A 24,470-nucleotide genomic window follows, 5' to 3' on the forward strand; every position below is an offset into this window, starting at 1 on the left:
CATGGCAAACTGACTAATTTTAGGATCAGTAAGTTTGGCCATCAAATGAGAAGGGAACATTGACTGGAGAAGACACTGATGCTGGGAAAGACTGAAGGTAAAAGAAGAAGGGGATGGCAAAGGATGAGATGGTTAAACAGTGTTATCAATGCAACGAACATGAAGTTGAGCAAACTCTGGAAGACGACAGAGGACAGAAGGGCCTGGTGTGATGTGGTCCATGGGGTCACGAAGAGTCAGACTTGACTGTGCGACTGAACAACAACTTGCATATTTAAACACAAAGGTTCCAGTACTCTATTCAGGAGAAAAGGTGCCCTTTAAACATCACAGAGCTATTGGAACCACTTTTCTACAGGTACATCACACGTGAACAAAGTACTATATAAAGGCTGTGCCTGCTACTACGTGAATAGGGCTGGTCACACAGGTTCTTGCCACAGCACTATCCCCAATCCTGGCTAGGACCCAGCCAAATCAAGTAGTTGTGGCCCTTTCAGCAAGTGACAAATCTATGGAACTGACATGGCGCTACCACAACATTTAAAGGATGTCTGTAACTCACACAGTGTAATAATATTCATATCTGATTCAAGAATTAGCCCTCCTGGTAATGGTCTACATGAAACGAAGTGGAAGTAAGAGCCTTGAAATTGAGTGTACATGTGAGTCACATATGACCTGGGCATTTGCATGCAATCCTTATCTATCTTCTACTATCTCCCCCCTTCCAAAACAGGAAAGGAAGGAAAGGCAATGGAAACTGTGTGTATAAGCTCAAGTCAAATACAGCTTCCTAGCAAAGTAGTGAATATTCATGATCGAAAGGCTTACCCATAGCATGTAGGCTGTTAATCATAGGATGAATACTTGAAGTTTCCCACAATTTTTGTAAATGGAACGGCATTCAGGTTGTTCAGATTCTTTGGGTATACATTTTTGACATGCAATATTGTATACATTCTTTCTGGTACAGCTACAACACTCAAAATAATTGTGTTTTGCTGTTAAATACTAGGGGGTTCGTGAAGAGTTCGTGAAGAGCAGGAAGCAGGTGTTTATCCCTGCTTTCTTCTCTTCAGGAGAAACAGCTGAGCAGCTGGGCACTCCCTACAGCTCAGTTGTTTCATTTAAACCCAGCTTTTAGATCCCCACAGCTTTTAATGGGGAGCAAAAACAAGGCCATATAAATAGCCCTCCTTTCTGCTTCCTGCAAAAAGCCACGGGGAGCAGAAAGAAGGAACTGCAGAAGACACCTTTTAACAACTGAGCAGCTGTTATTTGGGATTTCTGCAGTCCTTTTCAATGGGGTTTGTAGCAGGACCATGAACCAACAAACCAGTCCAGTTCATAAACGGGCCCTACAGCTTGGTTCAGCATTCTGTCCATGGGCAGCCACAGACCCCAAACCATGTTTTCCCAGTCTGTGACCATCCCTAGTTAAGATGTAATCAATAGAAGGTTTAAAAGCCTCAATCCAAATTGGGGCTCCGTATAGTGCCTGGACCATGACCATACCAAAATACAATCTAAACAACATTCCTGAAGCGTTTAAAGACCATGTAAAAAACAGATTTACATTACTAAGTTCAAGTGAATAGGAACTGGAAGAACTATGGGTTGAAACCAGAGATGTCATCAAGAAAGAATGCACAAAACCAAAAGAAAAGAAAAGCCTCAATGCATGACTGACAAAACTCTTAAAATTGCTACAGATGAGAAGCCAAAATAGAAGGTGACAGAAACAGAATCAGAAGTCTATATGGAGCATTCCAGCAACCTGCACATAGAGACAAAGAAAACAATTTGAGATATGTGGATGACACCACATGCATATTACACTCTCTCAGCTCCTTATGGTTTGCTCTCAGCTTTGCTGACACACACAAACCCCCTTACCACATTACTGTGTGCATCCAAGAGGGGACTCATTAATCATATATAAAACACTTAAAAATTGGCTAGGCACTGTATATAAAAAAAAATAAGGCAGGACCTGTGCACAGGCTTACAATCTAAAGCGGGGAGAGCGGGGTATAAATTGAATAAAATAAATTGAATAAAATAAATAAATAAATAGGTGAAGAAGGAAGGAATCCCCAATTTTGCACTACAATTAAGAGAAAGACTTCATTCAAGGGTAAAACTGAAGCAGAAAGCCCAACATACTCTGAAGCATATTTCTTTTTAAAAGGTTTTTTTTGTATACAAATGGCAATCTTCCATGCATATGGCAAAGAACCACTAACTCATTATAAGCCAAACACAGAAACAGTGCCAAAGGCTATAAAAATAAGGTGAGAGTAATACAAATGGGGGGCTTGAAGTCAATGTGTCCTATAGCATGTGGTTTATATAAATCCCATGTGGCCATCACATTGCCTAATCTCTACTAAAAGATCTTCCTAATTTCATCTATAATACAACACACTCCCTGATAGATAAGCAGTCAAAAACATGGTGACAATTTCATTGCAAATATACTCCACATTGCTCGGCCCTGGAAAATAAACTCCAGCTAGATGATTTGCAATCCGGCAAGAAGTGTTGCAATTCATAATGTTTTAAAAAAAAAAATCTGAGACACATTTAAAATAACTAGGTTTGGGCCAAGTTATTTAGTGCTAAAAGAAGACAAAGGACTTGGGCTCTTTTGATATATAAAGCATCGTCTCATAATTTTTAGGGGTACATCAAATTTTAGTTTACAAACATTTGGGAGGCAAAGGCAAATTTGGGGGTGTGTGTGAAAAGTTTCATAACAACCTTCTGTGGTCACCTTTGCAGTTTGCTGTTCATCATCTGTTTGCAACTGCCCCTTTCTTCAATCTGCAACTTCAGCAACTTTTTAAAAATTGATTTCTTTCAGAGGCAATCATATGGACAATGTGATAACGTCGCATCACAGAGTCTATCATGTCTGGCAACCTGATGACGCCCAAAAAGCTTCCTAGATATGTTATATAAACGATTCTAATTTCACTATGTGATGCCGTCAAGAAACCAAAACAATCATGAAAGGGAAATGCTTCTGGTCCTTTCTTTAAATAAGGTTCTGTTTCTTGTGTAGCTGCCAACAAAAACAGCCACAGAAATAGTGAATTTCATGGGACATTGATGAAATGTGCCCCCACTTTCAATTCAGCCCTATAACTGGTAAATAGCAATATTTTATGGTATCCACACATCTCAAAATAGAGTAATGATGCATAGGATTGTCTAAGCAAAACGAATTACCTTCTTCCTAGTTACAGCTTTGAGTAGAAATCTGCCAATGTAATGTAACACTTCTTGTATCTGACAAAATGGGACCATGCACACAAAAGTGAAAACCTGTAACTTGCCATTCCATAAAATAAGACAAGACACTTTGTTATTCTGGAAGCATCAAGTTAACACAGCTACTTCCCTGGTATTTTAAATTATTCTGAATCCCTGAATAAAATATTCACATTATAATATAACAATACAAAAGTAAAGAATGTATCCATGATGCATCAAGACAGAAAGTATAAAAATAGTGATGACCACTTGGTTGCCATTAGACCACCATTTTGGCATAGCACTCCCCTCCATCTTGGCCAGCTTTTTTCTGCTAGTCAGATGAGACCCAGAAAATGTTTCAAGCCATCTAAAGTACAAAGGCTTTAGCCAGCACTGAAAGAGCAGAATCCAGTATAACCTCTTTTTAATCTCATCATGATCACTAGAAACAAATGCGGCCTCAAGAAACAAACCCTTTGCTTAGCTCCAGACCATTAATCAGGATCTCTCAGTCATTAATTATAGTACATTTAGACACAAAGGATCCTAAGGCAAAACCTTCCTGCTGACAAAAACCTACTTGTATTCACATTCTTGACTAAAAGGTCCTCTAGTCATATTAATCTATTATGGACCAACTGAAATACCCTTTGAAAATCCAAGTTTGATGAGGTAAAGAAGACTGCCTCCAACACATTTCCTTTGTGCTCTGAGAGTTCTCCTCCTTCTTTTATTCATACATATTCCCAAGAGCTAGGAACTCCTTTCCTTCTCACCCTTTTGCCCAAGCCCAGGAAAGTGTATCTTTTGTTTTCAATTCAAGTTTCTCGCTATATCATTGAAACCATAGTCAGTACCCAAAACATGCTCTGTCTGCTCTATCCTGTTAATGCTTTGATTCCCACAAGGAGAGCTTTTTGCCTGCCGGATGCTATTTTGATCAAGTTCTCTTTGAATTCATCATACTCAAAGTCTCAGTATTTCTTCCACATTTGTGTAAGGAGTCTTGTCAATTTATCAAAGATTCCTTGATTGCCTCCTGTGTGAATCTTTACCCAGACTGGTTGCATCCCTTTAAGCCAGTGGCAGAACCTATTTTTTCTGAGTGAGAAACAGTGGAATGAAGGTTTTCTTCCTTACACTCAGGCTACCCTAGTACCCTGTAAAGCAGGCTCATTCATACTGGCATGTGACTAAGGCACATATGTTTGATCACTCACCGTAAGAACATTCAATAGTGGTAGTCTACATGGTCCAACTGAAGGTTTACCTGTAGATCTATTTGATACAGTTAAAACTGATAAGCAGGTTGTTTTTAAAGTCCTGTTAATGTCCAATCCAGTTCAGAAACTTGGGGAAACAGGCAAGTATTCACATTCTCTTCAGCACTACCTAGGACATTAACAATGGCTGGAGTATCAAATATAATATTACACACTATGTTAACTGACCATCTATATTTACCCACTGACAATCCAGTATGAGTGCAAGGCACTACTGAACAAACTATACCTCTATGATGAAGCGAAAAGAAAGGTGGTCTTAGCCTACAAAGCATACCCGAGGACAATAGCACAAGAGCTGGCCTGGCAGCTTCCTCTGTAATTGTCAAATTGGTGATACTTCTTCATTTGCAAGACTGATTTGGATGTTATAAATTCAGCACAAACATGAACCAGCCACAGTTAACAGCAAGGGAGGGGGATCGAGGGGGATCGAGAGTTTCTGGCAAATGGCACTGTCAGGATGAGAATCCTGTTTCTGCAGCCCTAGCAAGAACCACTGCATGCACTTAACTTGGCTTTGTTAGGGAACAGCACATCATAGGACAGAGCATTTCTGATCCTTATAATCTTGATTCACATTTTGTTTCCATCTATGGTTTGTGTAGAAAGATCTAATTCTTATATTAGGTTTATATTAAGGCAAAACCTATCATGCAAGACAGAGCTCTTCTCAGTGTGACACAAACATTCCCCAGAAAAATGTAATACCAAGTGAAGTCTGCCTGCCTGCCTGCCTATCTATCTAGTACTGCTCATACGGCTATCACCTTAAGCAGAAATTAAGACCCCCCCCCAAAATTAAAAGACCTATTATTTCTTTTATATTATTTCTCTTATTATTTCTCTTATATTTGATTATTGTGCCTATGAATTTTGCCACTGAGAGAGCGACACAATCATTTATATCCGATAATAGCCATGATACCTGGGCTCGCACATTAATTCCATATCTTTAACTAAAGGGGCGACTAAATTAGCCCTCAACTCATAGAATATAGGGCACTCCATAATCATATGTTCAATGGTTTTGATTGTATCATATGAGCATCTACATATTCTATTAGGGTATGATACTCTGCCCTCCAAAACCACCGATGGAAGAATGTTCATTCTTGCTAAAGTAAAAGGTGTTCTTAGTTTTGGGATTGTCAATTGATACAAATATTTTGGAAGTTGCATTGGGAGAGCAATTCCCAAATGGAGTGTTGAACATATCCTGTGGGACCTAATACACGTACTTGTAAAATCCAACTTTCTTACCCATTTTTAAAATTTGTCTTGTAAAGTCTTTAGTTTCTGTATTCTTAATAATATAATTTGTTGTTCCTAGGCATTTCATTTTCTTGTACAACAGCTGATCCCAATGGCTATAATGTTTATCTGCCTGGATACCGTAAACCCAAGTAGAGTAGATCCTCCCTCAGATTTTAAAACCTTTACTTTGAAGATAAATGCTTAATCCAAACCCTAGCTTCCATCAATAATTCACCTAGTTCTGGTCTCAGTGCTACACCTGAGTAGTCAATAAGCATCATAAAAAGTCATACTGGATGGAATCCATTTTTTCAGAAGTGGCCTGAATCCAAATTTCTGCACCATACAGGAATTGGTTTAGGACCTTAGCATTAAATACCTTTAAGGCTGAGGAGACAAATTCACCTCCCAATTTTACAATTGTCCTCCCTACTCCCAAGGCTATGCGCCTTGCTAGATCCAACTGTATTTTCCATGTAAGAGATGTTTCAAAGCGGATTCCCAGATATTTAAATTGTTTGACCTGTTCCATAGGTTGGCCTGCTATGTCCCATTTGAAGATTTTCTCCTTTTTTGTGTGTGAATCCTATGACCTTGGATTTTGCCACATTAATGGACAAGCCCTCATGATAACAGTAAAGCTCGAATTTTTTTATCAGCTTGTGGAGGCCCACTATTGATCTAGACATTATCACTGTGTCATCAGCATATAGTAGGATTGGAACTTTGTGTTTTTGTCTTTCTAGCCATTTTTTCCGCCCTACCTACTTTGCTCTCCAATTACCCATCTATTTCTTGACTGAACTATAAACGGCTGTATGTTTGAGAATCTGGGAAGGAAGTGTTTATTATTAATGGCTTGGAATTCTATACAGGAAAAAGCAGAACTCCTTGATAAATCATAGCCTTCTAGGGAAATAAGCAATGTTCTGCAGTGGTCTGCCTTTTGTAGATATACATCCATTTTTTCATTCAAATCAGAAAGGTCTTTAAACATTTAGTCCTCAAATCTAACTTATTTTAAAGAGCATTATAACACCTAGAGTTGTTGGCTATGAAAAGAGCCTTGTTCTTCTGTCTGCCATCAATCAGGACTTATATTTATCAGAGGTTGTTATCAGTGATCTCAGGTTCGACAGATGGGGTATAATAAGATCTCCTTGCTGACAACCATATAAATATTTTTTTCCACCTTGAAAGGTTCCGTGATGAATGGCAGAAGTAGTATCTTTTGCTGCAAATCTCAATTGTAAGACGAAGGACAGGGCTGCTGACAGAGGCTGTACAGACTTTCATCAGAATGTAGCATGGTAGTCAAAGGGCTGATCAGACAGGTATGACAAAACAATGGCAAGCAACCGTCTTCCTCTCGTTCATCTGTTGTTGTTTTTAGAAGCCAAAGAATCCCCTTCCTCCCATTAAGACTTCCTCTTTGCAGTTATAAATTCCAACCCACCCGCATATGAACTCAAACTTATAAGAGTCACCATGATCTCCTGAAGGACTGTTACTATGAAAATAAAGCAAAATATATGCATTTATTTATATTTGTATTCAGCAGTTCTTTTATTATATTTGAAGTAACAGAGTGGCTATCTATTATTTAAGAAGTGACTCCTGGGGTATATGTTTAAAAGTTGCTCTGGGTTTTTTTATTGCAGCAGATTTTAAATCTCTACAACATACAAAAGCTGTAGAAATGGCTAACTATTTCTCATTTTCTTTATATTGATATCAGAACATGAATATCGGTTGCATATGAGGAAAACCTACCACATGAAGGAACTCTTAACGATCTCCAATACCACATGTGCATTTGCTATAATTACTTAAGCAAGGGGGATATAGTAGAGAACTAATAACAGGAATGCTGTTGTCACAGTTTTTATTCAAGGGAACAAAAGTACTTCCTCATTCTGTGGCAACTGAGACCGATTTCCCACAAGCGCTGCTCCATGCTCGCTCTTCCCTTTTGCCCTGATGGCATGTGTCAATTTCACACAAGCTGCTGTGCGGCCGCATTTTGCCCCGCAGCTTTGCATGATTTTCCCCGTGTCTACTCAATCCTGTTTTTTGAGGATTAACTAGATGCGGGGGAAATCACGCGAAGCTCCAATGCGGCCACGCAGCAGTTTGTGTGAAATTGACATGTACCATCGGGACAAAAGAAAAGAGCGAGCATGGAGCAGCGCTTGTGGGAAATCGGCCTTAATATAGTTTTCCTCCAGGGAATGGCTCCAGACACTTCCACATCTTTACCCTGATTTGACATGCCTGTGAACAGATCAGCCTCCCAACTTCAATGCATTATTAATGGCCTACAACCCACGCTGCATAGTGACACCTCTCTCACACGGGCACTGGGGGCCTGACCTTTTCTTGCTTGCAGAAAGCCTGCTAACCTAAAACAACTTTTCACCTGCAGTGATAAACTACTTAACAGTAACATGGACTCTGGTACCACAGTCTGCAACAAACCAAGATGCCAACTTGGCTCTCATATAGCAACACCATCAGTGGATCCAGCAATATCAGCCATACCATCTCAGATTCATACTCCTGCTCATCCTCTAATGTAATTTATGCCCTCCCATGTCAGCAATGCCCTTCCACCCTCTACATTGGACAAACAGGCCAGTCCCTTCGACAAAGAATAAATGGACATAAGTCTGACATTAGAAACAGCAACGTTCAAAAACCAGAGGGGGAACATTTTAACCTTCCAGGACCTTCAGTTGCTGACTTAAGAGTAGCAGTTATCTTACAAAGGAATTTCAAAGGGAAATTAGAAAGAGAGACTGCTGAATTTCAACTGATAAGAAAGTTCAAAACAATGCATCCACCTGGACTGAATTGAGACCTAGGTTTCCTATCTCATTACCAATGCTGATTTCTCCATGCCTACTACTTCTCTGCATATCACACCTAATCCAATCACACCTGCTATTGTCATTTGCCTGCTTATGTCATTTGGCATCTGAAATCACTCCTCTTTCCAATATATAGGACAGACAGACTCACATGATAGCTGTGAAGACGTGAGCAGTGACTCACGATAGCTCATACCCTACCACAAATTTTGTCTTTAAGGTTAGGGCTAGGGTTACTCTTACTGTTTTCTACTGTTTCACTACCAGCTTCTGCAGATGGAGAGTCGAGACAATGCCCCCCCCGCCTCTATCAGAAACTAAATTGGTCTCTTATTTGAAAGTACCTTATTTTTCATGAACTTTGAATGACTCTTGTAAACTTCTATTTGTTTGATTTCTTCTTCTCGGTCTTCTGTGTTCAGAACTCCATTTGTCTTCAACATCTGTATTTCATCTTCAAGGTCTCTTATATTACGTTCCAGTGAAGCTATTTTTGTGTCCTAATTTAAAAAAAAAAGTGTTGTTATGCAATTATTATAAGAATTGTTTATAGGGAGGGAGTACATATAAACTGCAACACAAGATCCTCACAGAGCATCAAAGCAAAAGAACAATGTCAGCACAAGAACCTGGACCTGATTCAAGTCTATTTCACTGGAACAGACCTTCAAATAATTATATTACAAAAGAAGTACAAACCCTTATTTTCTAAACAAGAGGGTGAGGTTTCATTGTATTTAATAACTCATAAAGAAAGATGTTCACATTGTAGTCAAACCTTGCTTTGCCACTAAAAGTACACAGAGAGAAAATTACCAGAGAAAATTACCAGCAATAAATTTAAGAGCTAATATACTGAACCTAGAGAAGATGGAAGTGCTGTTAGCTGGAGGTACAGTAACCCCAGGATAAAGTTATACTGCCCAGCTGTCTCCTGGACTGATTGTGCTACCCCTGAAGGACCAATTTCACAGTCTGATAGTGTTCCTGGTCCTGGTCCTGCTTCTGCAATACCTACATTCCAGGGTGATTCACCAACTGTGCCCATTCATTGATGAGCTGACCTGGCCAGTCATAAATGGTCCGGCAAAATCTAGGATAGATTAACATAACATGCTCTATGAGAAGCTGCTTTAAGAATTCAAAAGATTCAGTTGTCCAGATCTGATTAATTATGGCCCTGCCTGGTGCCTGACACAGTATCTTGAATTGCCTCAATTTCTGTCAGCAGAACTGGATGCCCATTTGTTTCCAAACCCAATTAAAATTGCTTTTATTGACCATTATTGCTCTTATTGACCAGGACAGTTTAGTAAAAGGACCACCTTCTTTCATACCAACTTGCCCATGATTTGCAAAAATCAAATTGTGCCCTGCTTTGTATGTGTTTTGTATAGGAGGGTTGGTCAGGGCCTGTTTCCCACTGCCACTTGACAAGGCAGTGGGGGGCAATTTGACATTGTGCCAACTAAGAACTTCAATAAAGCACAAACCCAGGAGCGTTGTCATCACATCAGAACGACATTGTAATATGTTCTAGTTTAACCATAGAGTTTTGAGTAAATAGTAGAGCATCACCCTGATGCAGTGATGTCACTCAAAATTTTATACCAGAAATTTGACAGTGCATATTAGCACAACAGCAATAAGCTTGTCCCAACTCCATAAATTCTCATGCTGGGGTGGCTGGAAACCCTACTTTAGTGAGACAGACTAAGTTGTATGGTGTGCACATGAGGACATTTTCAGTGGCAGCCCACAGCTTATGCAACTCCCAGTTCAAGGAAATTTGCCCCTTTCCCTCTTTTGACGCCTTCTAGAAGCTGCTAACATGTGTCCACAAGTTATTTAGTTTTATTTCATAATTATCCCAATGAGCTCAAGGCAGCATAAATGGCTCTCCCCCATTCCACTTTATCCTTACAACCACGTCATGAGGTAAGTTAGCCTAAAAGACTAACCTGAAGCCTCCCGAAGAGTTTCACAGTAAGCAAAGATTTGAATTTGAGTATCTTTAGGCCCAGTACAACCCTCTAAACTCTATATCTTATTTTAATAATTTTACTTTAACCACATTTACTCTGAGTTTTCAGTTTTTGTGCCTTGGTATTTAAAAGGAAGAGCTAAACTATTTTTATAGTAAATAGTAACCAACCCAAGTTTATTGATATAAGAACACTACTGAATAGCTCTAAGTGTGCTGTACTTATTTCACTGTTTCTTAGAGTGAAATATCCTCATGATTCAATGCTTTACCATAGGTCATCAAAAACATAGTGCTTCGTCTTCTATCCTATGCTAACCTTAAATGCCTGGGGACTGAGACAAATCACCAGAAGTAGATGGGATATCAATAGAGTGATGCCACTGGCAGTCTTTAAGCAGCATCTGGACAAACACTTGTCAGGGATACTCTAGGCCAGGGGTGGCCAAACTTGCTTAGCATAAGAGCCACATAGCATAAATGTCAGATGTCTGAGAGCCGCAAGACAAATATTACACATGTGTTTTTATTAACATTAAATGAGACTGCCAAAAATAAAAACAAAACGGGTAAAAACAGATACTGACAATGATATTTATTTGTTTGCTAGTGATATTTATTTGACTAAGACCAGGGCTATTTTGGGGCAGGAACGCACAGGAACGGAGTTCCAGCTGGCTTCAGAGTTGACCACGCCCACTGCTGTCAAAACCTCTGCATGCGTGGCTACAGAAGGAAGGCCTGGAGAGTGACCCCCCCTGGCAACTCTGAGGTGGGTGGGCAGGGGGGGGTCTGGAAGGATTGGGGAGGCATTTAAATGCCTCCCGTGCCTTCCCCGGCCTGTCCATGAGGTGGCTTGCCCCGCGCTCCGCGCACCGCAGGGCGCCCAGGCAAGCCAAAAGAAGACATGTGGGTGTGGCCTAATATGCTAATGAACTGTGCTGTCAGGGGTGTGGCCTAATATGCTAATGGCTTTCTGCTGTTGGGTGTGGCCTGTTATGCTAATAAGTTCCTGCTGGACTTTTTCTACAAAAAAGCCCTGACTAAGAAAGAGAAAGAGACAGAGATGAAAAGAAAGAATGAAAGAGGTAGAAAGAGAGAGAAACAAACAAAGCACATAGATGGGGAAGTGAGGGAGGGGGAAGGAAGGAAAAGAGAAAGAAAGGTGGAAAGAACACTGGCTGGGGAAGGAAAGACTGATCAGGGAGGCATCCCTCTCCTTCACTTCCCCAGCTGCCCTGCCAGGAGCTGCACAATATGTGTGAAAGAGCCACAATTTGGCCACCCCTGCTCTAGGCTGATCCTGCATTGAGGGGGGGGGTGAACTAGATGGCCTGTATGGTCCCTTCCAACTCTGTGATTCTATGATTCTAAGACACAGAAATGGAGTCCATCTAAATCATAAGAAGATTGTACCAATAAATATAAAAACAAAACAATGGCCCATAAACTGGAAATGCTCAGTTTACATTCCACCTCCAAAAAAAGGAGATAATGATATCAAAAACTGCAGCAACTACTGAACCATCACATTAATTTCCCACACAATCCAAGTGATGCTCAAAATCTTACAACAAAAAATCTTACCAGATATGGAACAAGAAATCCCAGTTGGATTCAGAAAAAAGAAGACACACTAGAGTTTATATTGAAAATTTACATTGGTTACTGGAACATATGAGAGAATTTCAGAAGAAAAGCAGCTTGTATTTCATAGATTACAGCAAAACTGTTGACTGTGTGATCAGGAAAAGATATGGTTGGTTTTAAAGGAAATGGCTGTGACATGGCATCTGACTGTTTTGATGAGTAACCTGTACTTTGGACAACAAGCCACTGTTAGGGCAGAATACGGAGAAAGAGAATGGTTTCCAATCCCCCTGTGTGTTCAATCTATATGCAGAGCATAAGGAAAACTGGATTAGATTTAGATGAAGGTGCAGTGAAAATCGGTAGCAGATGACACCGCATTCCTGGTAGATAGCAGTGAAGACTTGAAACGACTACTGATAAAGGTTAAAGCAGACAGTGCCAAAGCAGGATTACAGCTGAACATCAAGAAGACAAAAGTAATGACTACTGGGGACTTACACAACTTTAAGGTTGATGATGAAGAAATTGAAGTTGTTAAAGATTTTCTATTCCTTAACCCCATAATCAACCAAAATGGACACAGCACTCAAGAAATCAGAAGGAGATTGAAACTGGGCAGGGCAGCCATGAAGGACCTAGAAGAGATCCTTAAGTGTAAGGATGTAGTGCTGGTGACCATGATCAAGTTAATTCATGCCAAAGGATTACCCATTGCTATGTATGGGTGTGAAAGTTGGACAGTGAAGAAAGCTGACAGGAACAAAGTAGATTAATTTAAAATGTGGTGTAGGAGGGGAGTTTTACAAATACCGTGGACAGCCAAAAAGACAAATGAGTGGGTGCAAGACCAAATCAAGCCTGAACTCTCCCTAGAAGCTAAAATTACTAAACTGAGGCGATTGTACTTTGGTCACAGTATGAGCAGACAAGAGTCACTGGAAAAGACAATAATGCTAGGAAAAGTTGAAGGCAACAGGAAAAGTGGAAGATCCAACATGAGACCGAGTGACAAAATCAAGGAAGCCACGGTCTGCAGTTTGCAAGACTTGAAAGTGGCTGTTAATGATAGGATGCTTTGGAGGACATTAAATCATAGGGTTGCCGTAAATCGGAAGCGACTTGATGGCGCTTAATACACACAAAGATATACAACCTGAGTTGTCAGATTTTACACCCACACAATATTTAACTCTCTGTCAAGTGAAACACAGGAATAATCTGGGGTTCATTCAGAACAGTCTTTGCACAAGTGGAAGGTGTCATAAACCTGTCCTGGGTCTTAGTGCATTTACATGTGTGTTGCGTGTTTGTGAGCATGTAAAGCATGTTCCTCTTCTTCGTGTCACCACCCCAAGTTGAACAGCCTCCCACATCACCAGTGACCTGAGGAATACTAGAAAGGCTGCCTCTGAGCAAGTACAAAGGGCAGAGTTTTGCCAGGTACTTCAGACCTTCTTCTGTGCATGTGTATTTAAGTGTGAGCGAGTGATTAAGGTGCTCAAGGAGGCATTTGAACCATAGTCTGCTCCCTTAAACAGGAAAATTTTATTGCTACAAATTAAGCTAGAGTACAAAACAAGAAAAATACTATCAAGCCTATTGATTACAGATCTAAGGAAAAGAATGGTAAAAGCAAAACCCTAAGCTAAACTTAACAATACAGAAGAGTTACCTTTGACATGCAGGGGAATCTGACTTCAAACAATTGAACAAAGACTAATGGATCTTACCAATCTTTTAACCCTTCCTGTCTTTCCTGGCAGGAAATCTCTTACCCAAAACATGAACCTCGATCTGCCAATCAACCCAAGGTGCATGTCCCACACATCTCAATACCCAGATCATGTTGTACAACAGCTATCCATCTTGCCCTTCCTGGCAGGCAGAGCAAATGGTTATCTCTCCAAGGAAATGCATCTCTGCTCTGCTGACCTCAGTGCCTTTTATGGCACTCTTAAAATTCCTGAGAAAACAAGCAGCTGCCAGGATCCCAGGGACCCCCTAGTGCACTTCAAAGCACCTTACATCTCTGTGGCCACTTCATGAAAGGAGAGGCCATAATCTCTGCAGGTTTTCCCCTAAAGATGTAGTGCCTGACACAGCATCCAATGATGTACCTGAGAGTACCCTAGTTCTCAGGAGCTTTTCAGCATGAAAGGCTGCATGAAAGGCTGCAGAAAACAGGAAGTAGTGATTGGGGAAAACATTCCACAAGTCGACATCTCACATGCAGTACTTAGGATCCAGCCCTTCAATTATAGGCTAATAATTCAACTCATTCCAGTTCTGAGGAATGCTCCTTTAAAACAATTACATCAGGTTTGGAAGTTCGTGGACATCTGAGATCTACCTAACTAATTGTTGACAGTATTATGCATATATTCTGACCATGCAAACAAATGCAGATCTATGGGTTGATGCATTGTGCATTGTGCACAAGTGACCACCAAATACATCATAATGCATGGTCTGTCTAGAAAGAATAAACTTGTAGCTTAGAAAAATAAAATATACTTGTAGTTGGACATTTCTTAGATGTTTGAGGACGGGAAGACCCCCCCAACCTTGCCTGGGAGCTGTTGCAAAGCATAGGGGAAATTGCTGCAGCAACAGCATGGAGTGGCTTAGGATGGAAGGTGGCCTCTGCTTTGGATGCAGATTGGCTGGTTCCTTACCTCCTGTGGGTAGAGGCAGCCATGTGAGAGGATGGAGATGGCCAAAGGCATGTGCTGTCTGTAGAGGTGCCTTTAAATGGAACAGAAAGGTGGCTGAGAAGAATGTAACCAAGATACCCTCCATTGGCTGTGAGTGAGGAAGCTACCAGGCCAGTGGGGACAGTAATGGGAAATATCAGAAGATGGGCCAAATGGATGGGCAGGTCTTTGCCCCTCTAACATTACTTACTTACAACTTAAAGTTTATTACATTTGATGGGTGGCCGTATGGGAGAGTTTCCTGCTCTGAGTTCACTGTGACAGTGTACATAGAAGATTTCATTGTCATAGAAACAACAAAGCTGTGCATCCCTCTGTAAACCACTGAGACTCGCAATAGTAAGGTAAAGCAGGGCTGCCAAGGGGAGGACTCAGAGGATAAACTTTCTGGGACCAAGGTCAACTGAAGTGCCCCTCATGCTGCATTCAAAACGCATCTCCATTCATTTTACTTCTAAGGAAGTTCTGCACTGCAGCCACTAGGAGCACAGGGAAGGCAGAGAACAGTAAATATCAGCCACTCGGCTTTCTACTCAATGTGCCTTTCTGCAAAGTTACTACAAGGAGGCAAATACTTCCATATCCTGCTATACCCATTAAACAAGCCAGTATTGGAGCAAGGCTAGACCAGCCAGCACAGCTCATGGCTGTGAGAGTCACTGCCAGGCTACAGCCTCCCAACAAGACTGTTGCTTCCAGCAGTCTGTTTCCCTCCTCCTTTCCTTCCACCTGTTCCATCGTTTTGTCTGCTCATCCAAATCTTTCCTGTTAGTGTGTTGTAGAAAATAAAGCATTTCCTTTTTTCTTAATATCTCTCCTTATTCCCACATGTTTCTTCTTCATTTTGCTCTCTTCCTTTCGAGATATGATTTAATTTTTTTTCTCCCATCTTCTAATTCTTCCCTCTTATTTGTCAGTCTTGGGGCTTTCCCCCATTCTCATTTTACTCACTGTTAAGTCCTTATTTCTCCTGGAGAGGGAGGTCCTCCTCCACATGTGTTTTGCTGCCTCTAGTGGTCGATTCGATATCAAACAGCTTTATTTCCAGTTTACCTACTTATAGTTTAAATTGGCAGGAAGATAAAATGGAAATAAAGCTGTTTGATATCGAATCGACCACAAGAGGGAGCAAAACACATGTGGAACAAGGGGAAGAATCCCAAAGAAACTTAACAGCCAAGTAAACTTAACAGCAAGTAAAATGAGAATGCGGAAAAGTGCTTCGTCTCAACTCCTTCTCACCCCTGGTTGGCAACTTAGAACATACTTAACATTAATACATCAGATCCAGATGGGTAGCCATGTTGGTTTGAAACAGTAGAACAAAGTTTGAGTCCAGTGGCACCTATAAGACCAACAAAGTTTTATTCAAGGTATGAGCTTTCGTGTGCATGTACACTTCCTCAGATACAATGAAATGGAATTTACCTCTGAGAGCCAGTGTGATGTAGTGGTTAAGAGGGTCGGACTCTAATATGATTCCCCACTCCTCCACATGCAACCAGCTGGGTGACCTTGGGTCAGTCACAGTTCTCTCAGCCCCACCTACCTCACAGAGTGTCTGTTGTAGGCAGAGGAAAGGAAGGAGATTGTAAGCCTCTCTGAGACTCCAAGTGAAGGGTGGGGTATAAATCCAATCTCGTCTTCTTTCTCCATGTATGGACTGATAAATTCCATTTCATTGTATCTGAGGAAGTGTTTGTGCACACAAAAGCTCATATCTTGAATAAAACTTTGTTCATCTTGAAGGTGCCACTGGACTTAAACTTTGTTCTAGTAAAATAGCAGCAAACCCTTGTTAGTATTATGAACAGAACTGGGGGGGGGGGTTAATATTTCCACATGATCTATCAAAGTAGTGAAAAGGATCCCCACATACTAGTGGAATGTTAATCTGTTTTAGGGGTTACACATATGGAACAGAAGTTAGAATTCCCTTTCCCAATTAATTAGATTTGATTATATTTTAAACATTTTTCAGGCAATGGGTTGTTGTATTTGTAAATGGTCCGTTGCTACCGTAGACATTCAGCTTTATGCTGTATGACAAATAACACAATCTTTTCAGAAAATATGGCAACAAAATCAATCCCAGTGATCCTGGTACTTCTTATCTAGCACCACTGCATAATAACTTTGTCCCTGCTTTTGTGCTAGATAAAGGCACAAGGGTAAACGTAAATAGATTTCTTACTGATTTACTTACAGAAGATTTGTTGTGATATGAAATTTTTATGAACTACAGCCCCCTTCATCAGATGTAAGAATATAAAATTCCAGAGTAGACATATGGATTGGATCAGGGTCATACAGGGGTGTCCAGGTGGAATCCTTGTCTGGGAGCCCATGGTCACTCTTGGCAGTCCTGAGGTAAAGAAACCCATCAAGCTGCAATCAACTTGTGGCTACCCCATCACGGGATTTTCAAGGCAAGAGATGAGCAAAGGTGGTTTGCATTGCTTTCCTCTACATACAACTCTAGTTTTCCTTGGTGGTCTCCTATTCAAGTACTAACAATAGCTGATCCTGCTAAGCTTCCAAGCTCTGATGACAGCTAGGCTGGGCTGTCTAGGCTGCTTTGTACTATTAAAGTGGCATAAAGGATGACTGGGAACTACTGTAGCCAAGTTCAATATGTTGTTTAACTTACTTGACCATAAATAGCACAGCCTTCAGGATGTACCAGAACAGGAACTCATCTTTAATTGCAAGGCCATGCCAATGAATGAAAAATGCTAATGACTTCCCCCCCCCCCGAATTTAACGTCAGGATTTACATGCATTCGGTTGGATCTAAAGATGTCCTCCCACTTGTTGGAGTGCATGTTCCACTCATGGAATGGCTATTTTACACCTCAAAATAAAGCACTACACAAGAAAAGCAAAAGAAATCTAAAATATGTTCCTTCATTTGCACAACTTCTTGTACAAAGCAGAAACATGAGAACTGCTATATAACAAACAGCGCTTCATGAATTCTTGCATATGCATTTGTGAACCTGAACTGGCTTCTGCTCATGTTTCACTGGATCCAAACCATTGCACTATGTGCTAATTCTGTGTATCTACACAGACCAAAAAGAAAAAAAGCAAGAAATAACAAGGGAACAGAGATCAAAGATATTTTCAAAAAAGATAATGGCACAGTACCTGATAGGTAACAGAATGCAAAATTGCTTCTAACATAAAAAGCTTTTGAGATGGACATTCAAAATGGGTGTGAGTCTAGTTGATGTCATTAGGTTGGGAGCCACCAGGTGAACTGGAGCATGATCTCGAATTTCCATTTATCTTCTGAAATAAAAGTTTGTCTGTGTTTTGAAATCATAACCCTCCGATTTTCCTGTGTGGTCTTAATTCTCCCCTGGTATGCTAACAATCTAGGGTTCTCTGGTCATTCCTGCCTAAAGTAATGTTGTTGTTGTTCAGTCGCACAGTCGAGTGGGGGGTTTATCAGACTAAACTCTTCCTAGGAAACCACAGCAGAGGTAGACACATATCAAGGGATATATCACTTACAAGGAGGTCAAGAATCTCCTGCTCCTTCCAGGCTACCCCCCTTGTCCCACTCATCCTCCTTCTAGTTGATCAGCAAAACTACTCTAACCAGACAAGCCTACCACTCACCAACTTTAGCCCACAAAGATAAGGGGTTTGCCTCCCTGCCCTTTATACCTGATCCAGCTCTGTGCCAGTCACTTCCCAGCCAATCACCTCTTGGCATGGATGGATGCACATCAGGCTGGGTCAGCAACATCTGTCTCTCCAATCACTGATGCCCTGATCTCCCACCTAAACCTGCTGTCCAATGAGATACTTGTTTCCAGTGGGCAACCTGACAACCCATCACCTTCCCCTGACTCACAGTGGGCATGGAAGGGTTAGCAACATCTGTCACACCAATCACTAATGCCCTGATTTCCCACTTGAAGCCTGTATCCAGTGAGGTACTTGTTTCCAGGTGACAGATGTAGCCATCTCATGTATCCCAGTGGAGTCCAGGCATTCCAATGGGGTTGCTATTGCACTGTTTTGGTGTTGTGTTATAGCGCCATAGCGTCATAGCACTATAGTGCTCTAAAATAAATGTTTTTAAAAAAGCATGGAGAATGCCCATGTGGCCAGAAAACAAAGCGGTGCAAGAGGAAGCACTATGGGGCATTTTACACAGCACCCCGTAGCACTTCAAAAACGGCATAGAAAAGTGAAGACCGCTTGGAAGCAGTTTGCAGGTAAAACGGTTCAGAAACGCTTCCCTAATGGGACAGAAGCATTTCTGTCTGAAAGTGAAAATATATTCCGGTAGGCAACCGTTACTAAAACGGTTCTGTCTGAAATGTCAGACCAGAAACCGTTAGGGAACAGTTCCTGAACTGGGATATATAGGCTGTCTGAAATTCCCCACTATTGTCATTTCTCCAAACTCCACTAATCTGACCTGCCTGATCACAATCTCTTCTAGTACAAGGTGGATTTTCCAAGATCTTTCTCATAGTGAAGTGATCCTGGAAAAAACCTGCCTTTAGCTATTGTTATTGTGAACACTGCAAAATGTTTAAAAATAAGTAAGGGTAGAAAAAATTGCCATTGGAGAAAAATGTGCCATCCCTTTGTGTGTATGTAAAGTGCCACCCAGTCGCAGACGATATATGGCAACTGCACCAAACGGCTTTCAAGGCAAGCGAGAAGCAGAGGTGGTTTGCCATTTCTTTCCTCTGCAGAGTTATCTTGGTGGTTTCCCATCCAAATCCTACCCCAGGCCAACCCTGCTTAGCTTCTGAGGTCTAATGAGACTGAGCTGTACCATGCCACCTTCCCCACCCCCATTCCTTTAACAGGCAGTTAATGTGGCATTTTAATCATGATCATTAAATCCTGACTCATGGAAGTACATGATTTAGCCCTGAAAGCAACATAATATCTTCCCAGCACACACCAAGCATTCTCATTACCACTAGAAGGTGATTTTTTAAAAAGTAAACTTTGTTAGAATACTCATCAGTTACTAAATCTGATTTTTTAGCAAAATCAAATAATTTAATCTTTAACAAAACAATTGGGATATACTATAGAATCTTGCTGCTGGGTAAATCATTGTCTCAACCCAAACTCCTAACAGTTCTAATGGCAGGTACATTTTTCACAGCAAACACAGCAGGCTTAGGGAAAGGACATTCTCACTGAAAAACACTCTCCTATCATAGGACAGCAAAAATGACACTTTCATGCACAGTGTGTAGTAAATTTGTTTTCATACATGTTGAATTCATACTAGAGTAATTACAAATTTAATGTAAAACAAGACAAATGGCAAGCTCATGCAAAGTAAATACTAGGCACCCCACACAACACACTCAGTTTTCCAGCAACAATGCTGTAAACATACCTGAAATACTATAGCTGGATCTATATATAAAGATGATTCTTTCTGCAAGAAGCAAGGCAAACCACAACTATTTTCACTCATTTAAGAACTTTCTGTGCTCACATTTTCCTCTTTTCCACCTTAGCCACAGCTTGCAGTAAATAAGTCAGTACTTTTTAAAATATAAATTCTGCTTTAGGGTTTTCCTCCTCAATGTGTTTTGCTCTCTCTAGTAATCCCAGCGGGAGCAAAACACATGTGGAAAAGGGGGGGGGCAAAGCAATACGAAAAACGAGTGACAAAATTGGTGTCAGTGCAAAATTGGTCTCAATCACAGAAATACTCTGGTACCTACTCCTAATCATTCCCCCTTTGACATAAATGCACTAAAGCAGGTTGTTTGCAAATCTTCTATTTATTTTAAAATGTCTTGCTTAGGAGAACTTCCTAAGAAACTATATTCAATAGTTTGTGTCCAGTAGCACCTTTAAGACCAACAAAGTTTTACTGAAGGTATAAGCTTTCGTGTGCACGCACCCTTCTTCAGATACATTCAGATACAGGTACATATACATTCGTGTGTGCACACTTGGAAGCTCATACCCTGAATAAAACTTTGTTGGTCTTAAAGGTGCCACTGGACTCGAACTCTGTTCTGCTGCTTCAGACACACGGCAACCCCACCTGGATCTATAGTCAGCAGTGGATCTGATAATTTGAGTCACTCCCATATGAACTTCCTGTACAGATTTTATTTATATTATTGGGCACCACCAGGGTCTTAGACTGCAAGACTAACCTGATCACGATAAACTAGGATGTCACAGTAGGCACTGTAACCTGTGTGCAGAGGAATATGGGGAAAGTTTTGGAGGCAAATAAATATTCGGTCCAAGATTACAGCTAAAAGTCATAATATAGGGAGACCCTTCCAACAGGATTTCTCTGGGACCAACTTTGTATGATATCTCAATCTCAGATGCTACTTTCAAAGTTCCCCTGAGTTTTGAAATCAGCTTTCTAGTGATGCAGGCTTCCCATTCCAAAAGGGAAATCAGAAGTCCTATTATATATACAAACATAATGCATATTATTTAACATCAAAGTAACATTTTGTCCGTGCCATAAGCATACTGTTTTCAGTGAAAAGAAAGGCTAAAATGAAAAACATGTCATGCAGTGGAGGCTTACACAAACAATACTCCCTCTAAACTGTGGAGCCTTGTGAGCAAAAATTCTACTTTATGAGCTACTGTCATTAAAATTGTGAGCAAGCGATTTGACTACTGCATAAATTAGTTTGCTCTGGATCCATCCTTCCTGAGCTAAGATAAAAATGTGTGAGCCGGAGGCTAAAAAACCATGAGCTAGCTCACCCTAACTCAGCTTAGAGGGAACATTGCTTACAAAGCCTTTCTTCAGAACCAGGTAGGCTTACCAAGTGGCGGCGGGGGATCCGCATGTCTTTACAGGAGCCCTGCAGCGGGGATGGCGATACGCGTTGCACCGCTGTCGCCAGGATGTGACGCTACGCGTCGCTCTGGCAACGGGGCTGTTTGGAGTCCCGTTGCCAGAGTGACGCGTAGTGTCACATCCTGGTGACGGCGGGTGCAACGCGTATTGCCGTCCCCACAGCAGGGATCCTGTAAAGACATGTGGATCCCCCGCCGCCACTTGGTAAGCCTAGAACCAGGTCCTGTAAGACGCTAAAGGGACTTCTGCAGAGTTGAAGCTGAACTTCACAGGGAAGAGAAGCAAACTGAGGTCAGTTTTCAAAAGACACCTCAAGCAAAGAAGGGTGATTGGGAAAGAGGAAAACATACCAGGACTAGCAGTGCTGAGCAACAAAGGAAAGACTTTCAAGATTTGGAAGCAGAATGGAGTAAAGTATACTGGCAGGAGTAGAATGAGGAGCCAAGTCTTCAGCTCAGTTCTGATTGAATTACTTTATTACATAGGCAATGGCAAGCATAAATGAAACAGAGACAGGAAATGCCACCAACCAATTAGTGGTACATGAGCGAATAGGTACTAAAGTCAGTTGAGCTCAAGAAAACATATAGGTCAAGGAGCAGGGCCAGCATTAAGGGGTAAGCACCTGCCAAGGCCTCCTACTCGGCAAACAGCCAACTGCTAACTAGAGTCCCCTGATACCTGCAGCTCCTTTTAGCCTTCTCTGGTCACTCACTGTTTCACCATCTCCCTCAGAGGGAAAGAACAGGAGATCAAGTGTGGTTGATTGCAAAGAGATAAAGAAGTGGCCCCTTCTCCTCATCATAAGTGTTTATTTTTTAGGAAACCCTAGGGTTTTCCTGTGACATATTCCTTTAAAGTTATCTTTTTAACTACTTCAGTAAGTACACGAGCATTATGAGTTGATTTTGCAGAATAATATTGAATATTCTACCATGAACCACCAAAACGACAAATAAGTGTATTCTGGGTCAAATCAATTCTCCCTAGAAGCTAAAATGACTAAACCGAAGCTATTGTATTTTGGCAACATCACAAGAAGACAAGAATCACTGTAAAAGACAATACTAGGAAAAACTGGAGGCAGTAGGAAAAGAGGAAAACCTAAAATGAAACAGGTTGAAGGCCGTGGCTTCCTTTGTTAAGTCAGTTTGCAAGACGAGCAAGGTTGTTAACGATAGGACATTTTTTGCAGTCTTTAATTTATAGGGTTCCTGCAAGTTGCAAGCAGTTCACCAGCACATAACAGACACACAAATTCTCAAAACAGAAAAAAACCTCACAATAATATTGCTATTGAATATTAAGCTCATATGAAGGACTGCAAAATTATTGGTCGATGATTTCAGATCATTTTATACATAAAACCACAGGCCAGAATCTATAAAGCACTATGCATAAATGAAACACTTATGTTTCCTTATGCATATTTCTGCTAGACAAAAAAGAATCATCCATTCTAATACGCTTGCAGGAATTATGTTTCCTCCGGAGCAAAATATGCTGAGAGCCAGCATTCATTACTGAAATGAATGACAAAGGTTTGATATATACTTCCTCCTTTTAAGATGGGTGATGTGATCAAAATCACTAACACACACACACACACACACATATCTAAATATCTATAGATACAGATATCAGAGCTATATCCAAGTCCACTAGCACCTCAGAGTCCAACAAGATTTTCGGGGTGTAAGCTTTCAGTCAAAGAGGGAGCTTTGATTCTCAAAATCTTATACCCCCCAAATCTTGTTGGTCTCTAAGGTGCTACTGGATTTGAATAGCTCTTCTTCTGACCATCATGGCTACCCTCTGAATATATATTTCAGGCAGCTGCGAGATATAGATGTGTGTGTATATACACACAAAATCCGATTTTACAGTTCTATATCTAAATTTCACAACCTTGCCGAAGCAATCTTTCCATCAGAATAATTATGTCTGAGAGGCATAGAACATGAAGTAGGGGGAAAAAGTGAAGTTCTGTTACACAGCAGTTATGGTAATGTGGTCTTATTCTCCTGGATTTTGTTGCCTGACTTCATGTGAGTTTCACTCTGTTATGTGGGAACCCTGACCTCATATGGGACATTCAGAAACCAGCTGTTGCCTGCCTGACCAGATGTGATGCCATGGAAGTCTAGAGCACTTTAAGTGCTCTAGAAAAACTATCAACAAATGCTTACAAACAATGGAAGTTTTATGAGAAAAGTAAAAGATTAGGGAAACTCTCTTGAGGGTTTTAAGGAATACAAAAGTTGTGTCCTTTATGGCAGGCAGTTTAAGAACTCAAAAACCTGATGGAAAAATAATCCAGGACAGAGACAGGGATGCTATGAGACCAGCAGTTCAGAGGATGAAAGTTTAAGGAAGGGAACAAGCAGAACTGCTTTGAAGAGTCAGAGCCTTAACAACCAAACTAGATATAACAATAGGGGGTCTTGTGAATGGGTTTCCCATACATTTTAACACAGGGCTTTAAAGGTCAATGTGAGCACCCTGAATGGAGCCCAGAGGCAAACTAGAAGTCAAGACTGGAGCGATAAGGTCCCTATGACCAACTCTAGTCAACATAATGGCTGCACTAATTCTGAAAGCTTTTCAAGGGAAGCCCCATGTAGAGTGCATTGTAGTAATCTAGTCTAGATATAACCAAGGCATGCA

At 40.9% G+C, this 24,470-nt stretch overlaps 1 protein-coding gene across 1 annotated transcript in view; it reads right to left on the bottom strand.

Moving 5' to 3' along the window:
- ERC2 (ELKS/RAB6-interacting/CAST family member 2) overlaps positions 1-24,470 on the bottom strand; it is a 654,659-nt gene that overhangs the window by 442,952 nt on the left and 187,237 nt on the right. Inside the window, exon 4 of the mRNA XM_015410044.1 lies at positions 9,019-9,174. Within this exon, the coding sequence (XP_015265530.1) occupies positions 9,019-9,174 (156 nt within the window). The remainder of the gene's footprint in view (positions 1-9,018; positions 9,175-24,470) is intronic.

Source organism: Gekko japonicus, unplaced genomic scaffold (assembly GCF_001447785.1).
Source record: "Gekko japonicus isolate JY-2015 unplaced genomic scaffold, Gekko_japonicus_V1.1 scaffold259, whole genome shotgun sequence".
Lineage (NCBI taxonomy): Eukaryota > Metazoa > Chordata > Lepidosauria > Squamata > Gekkonidae > Gekko > Gekko japonicus.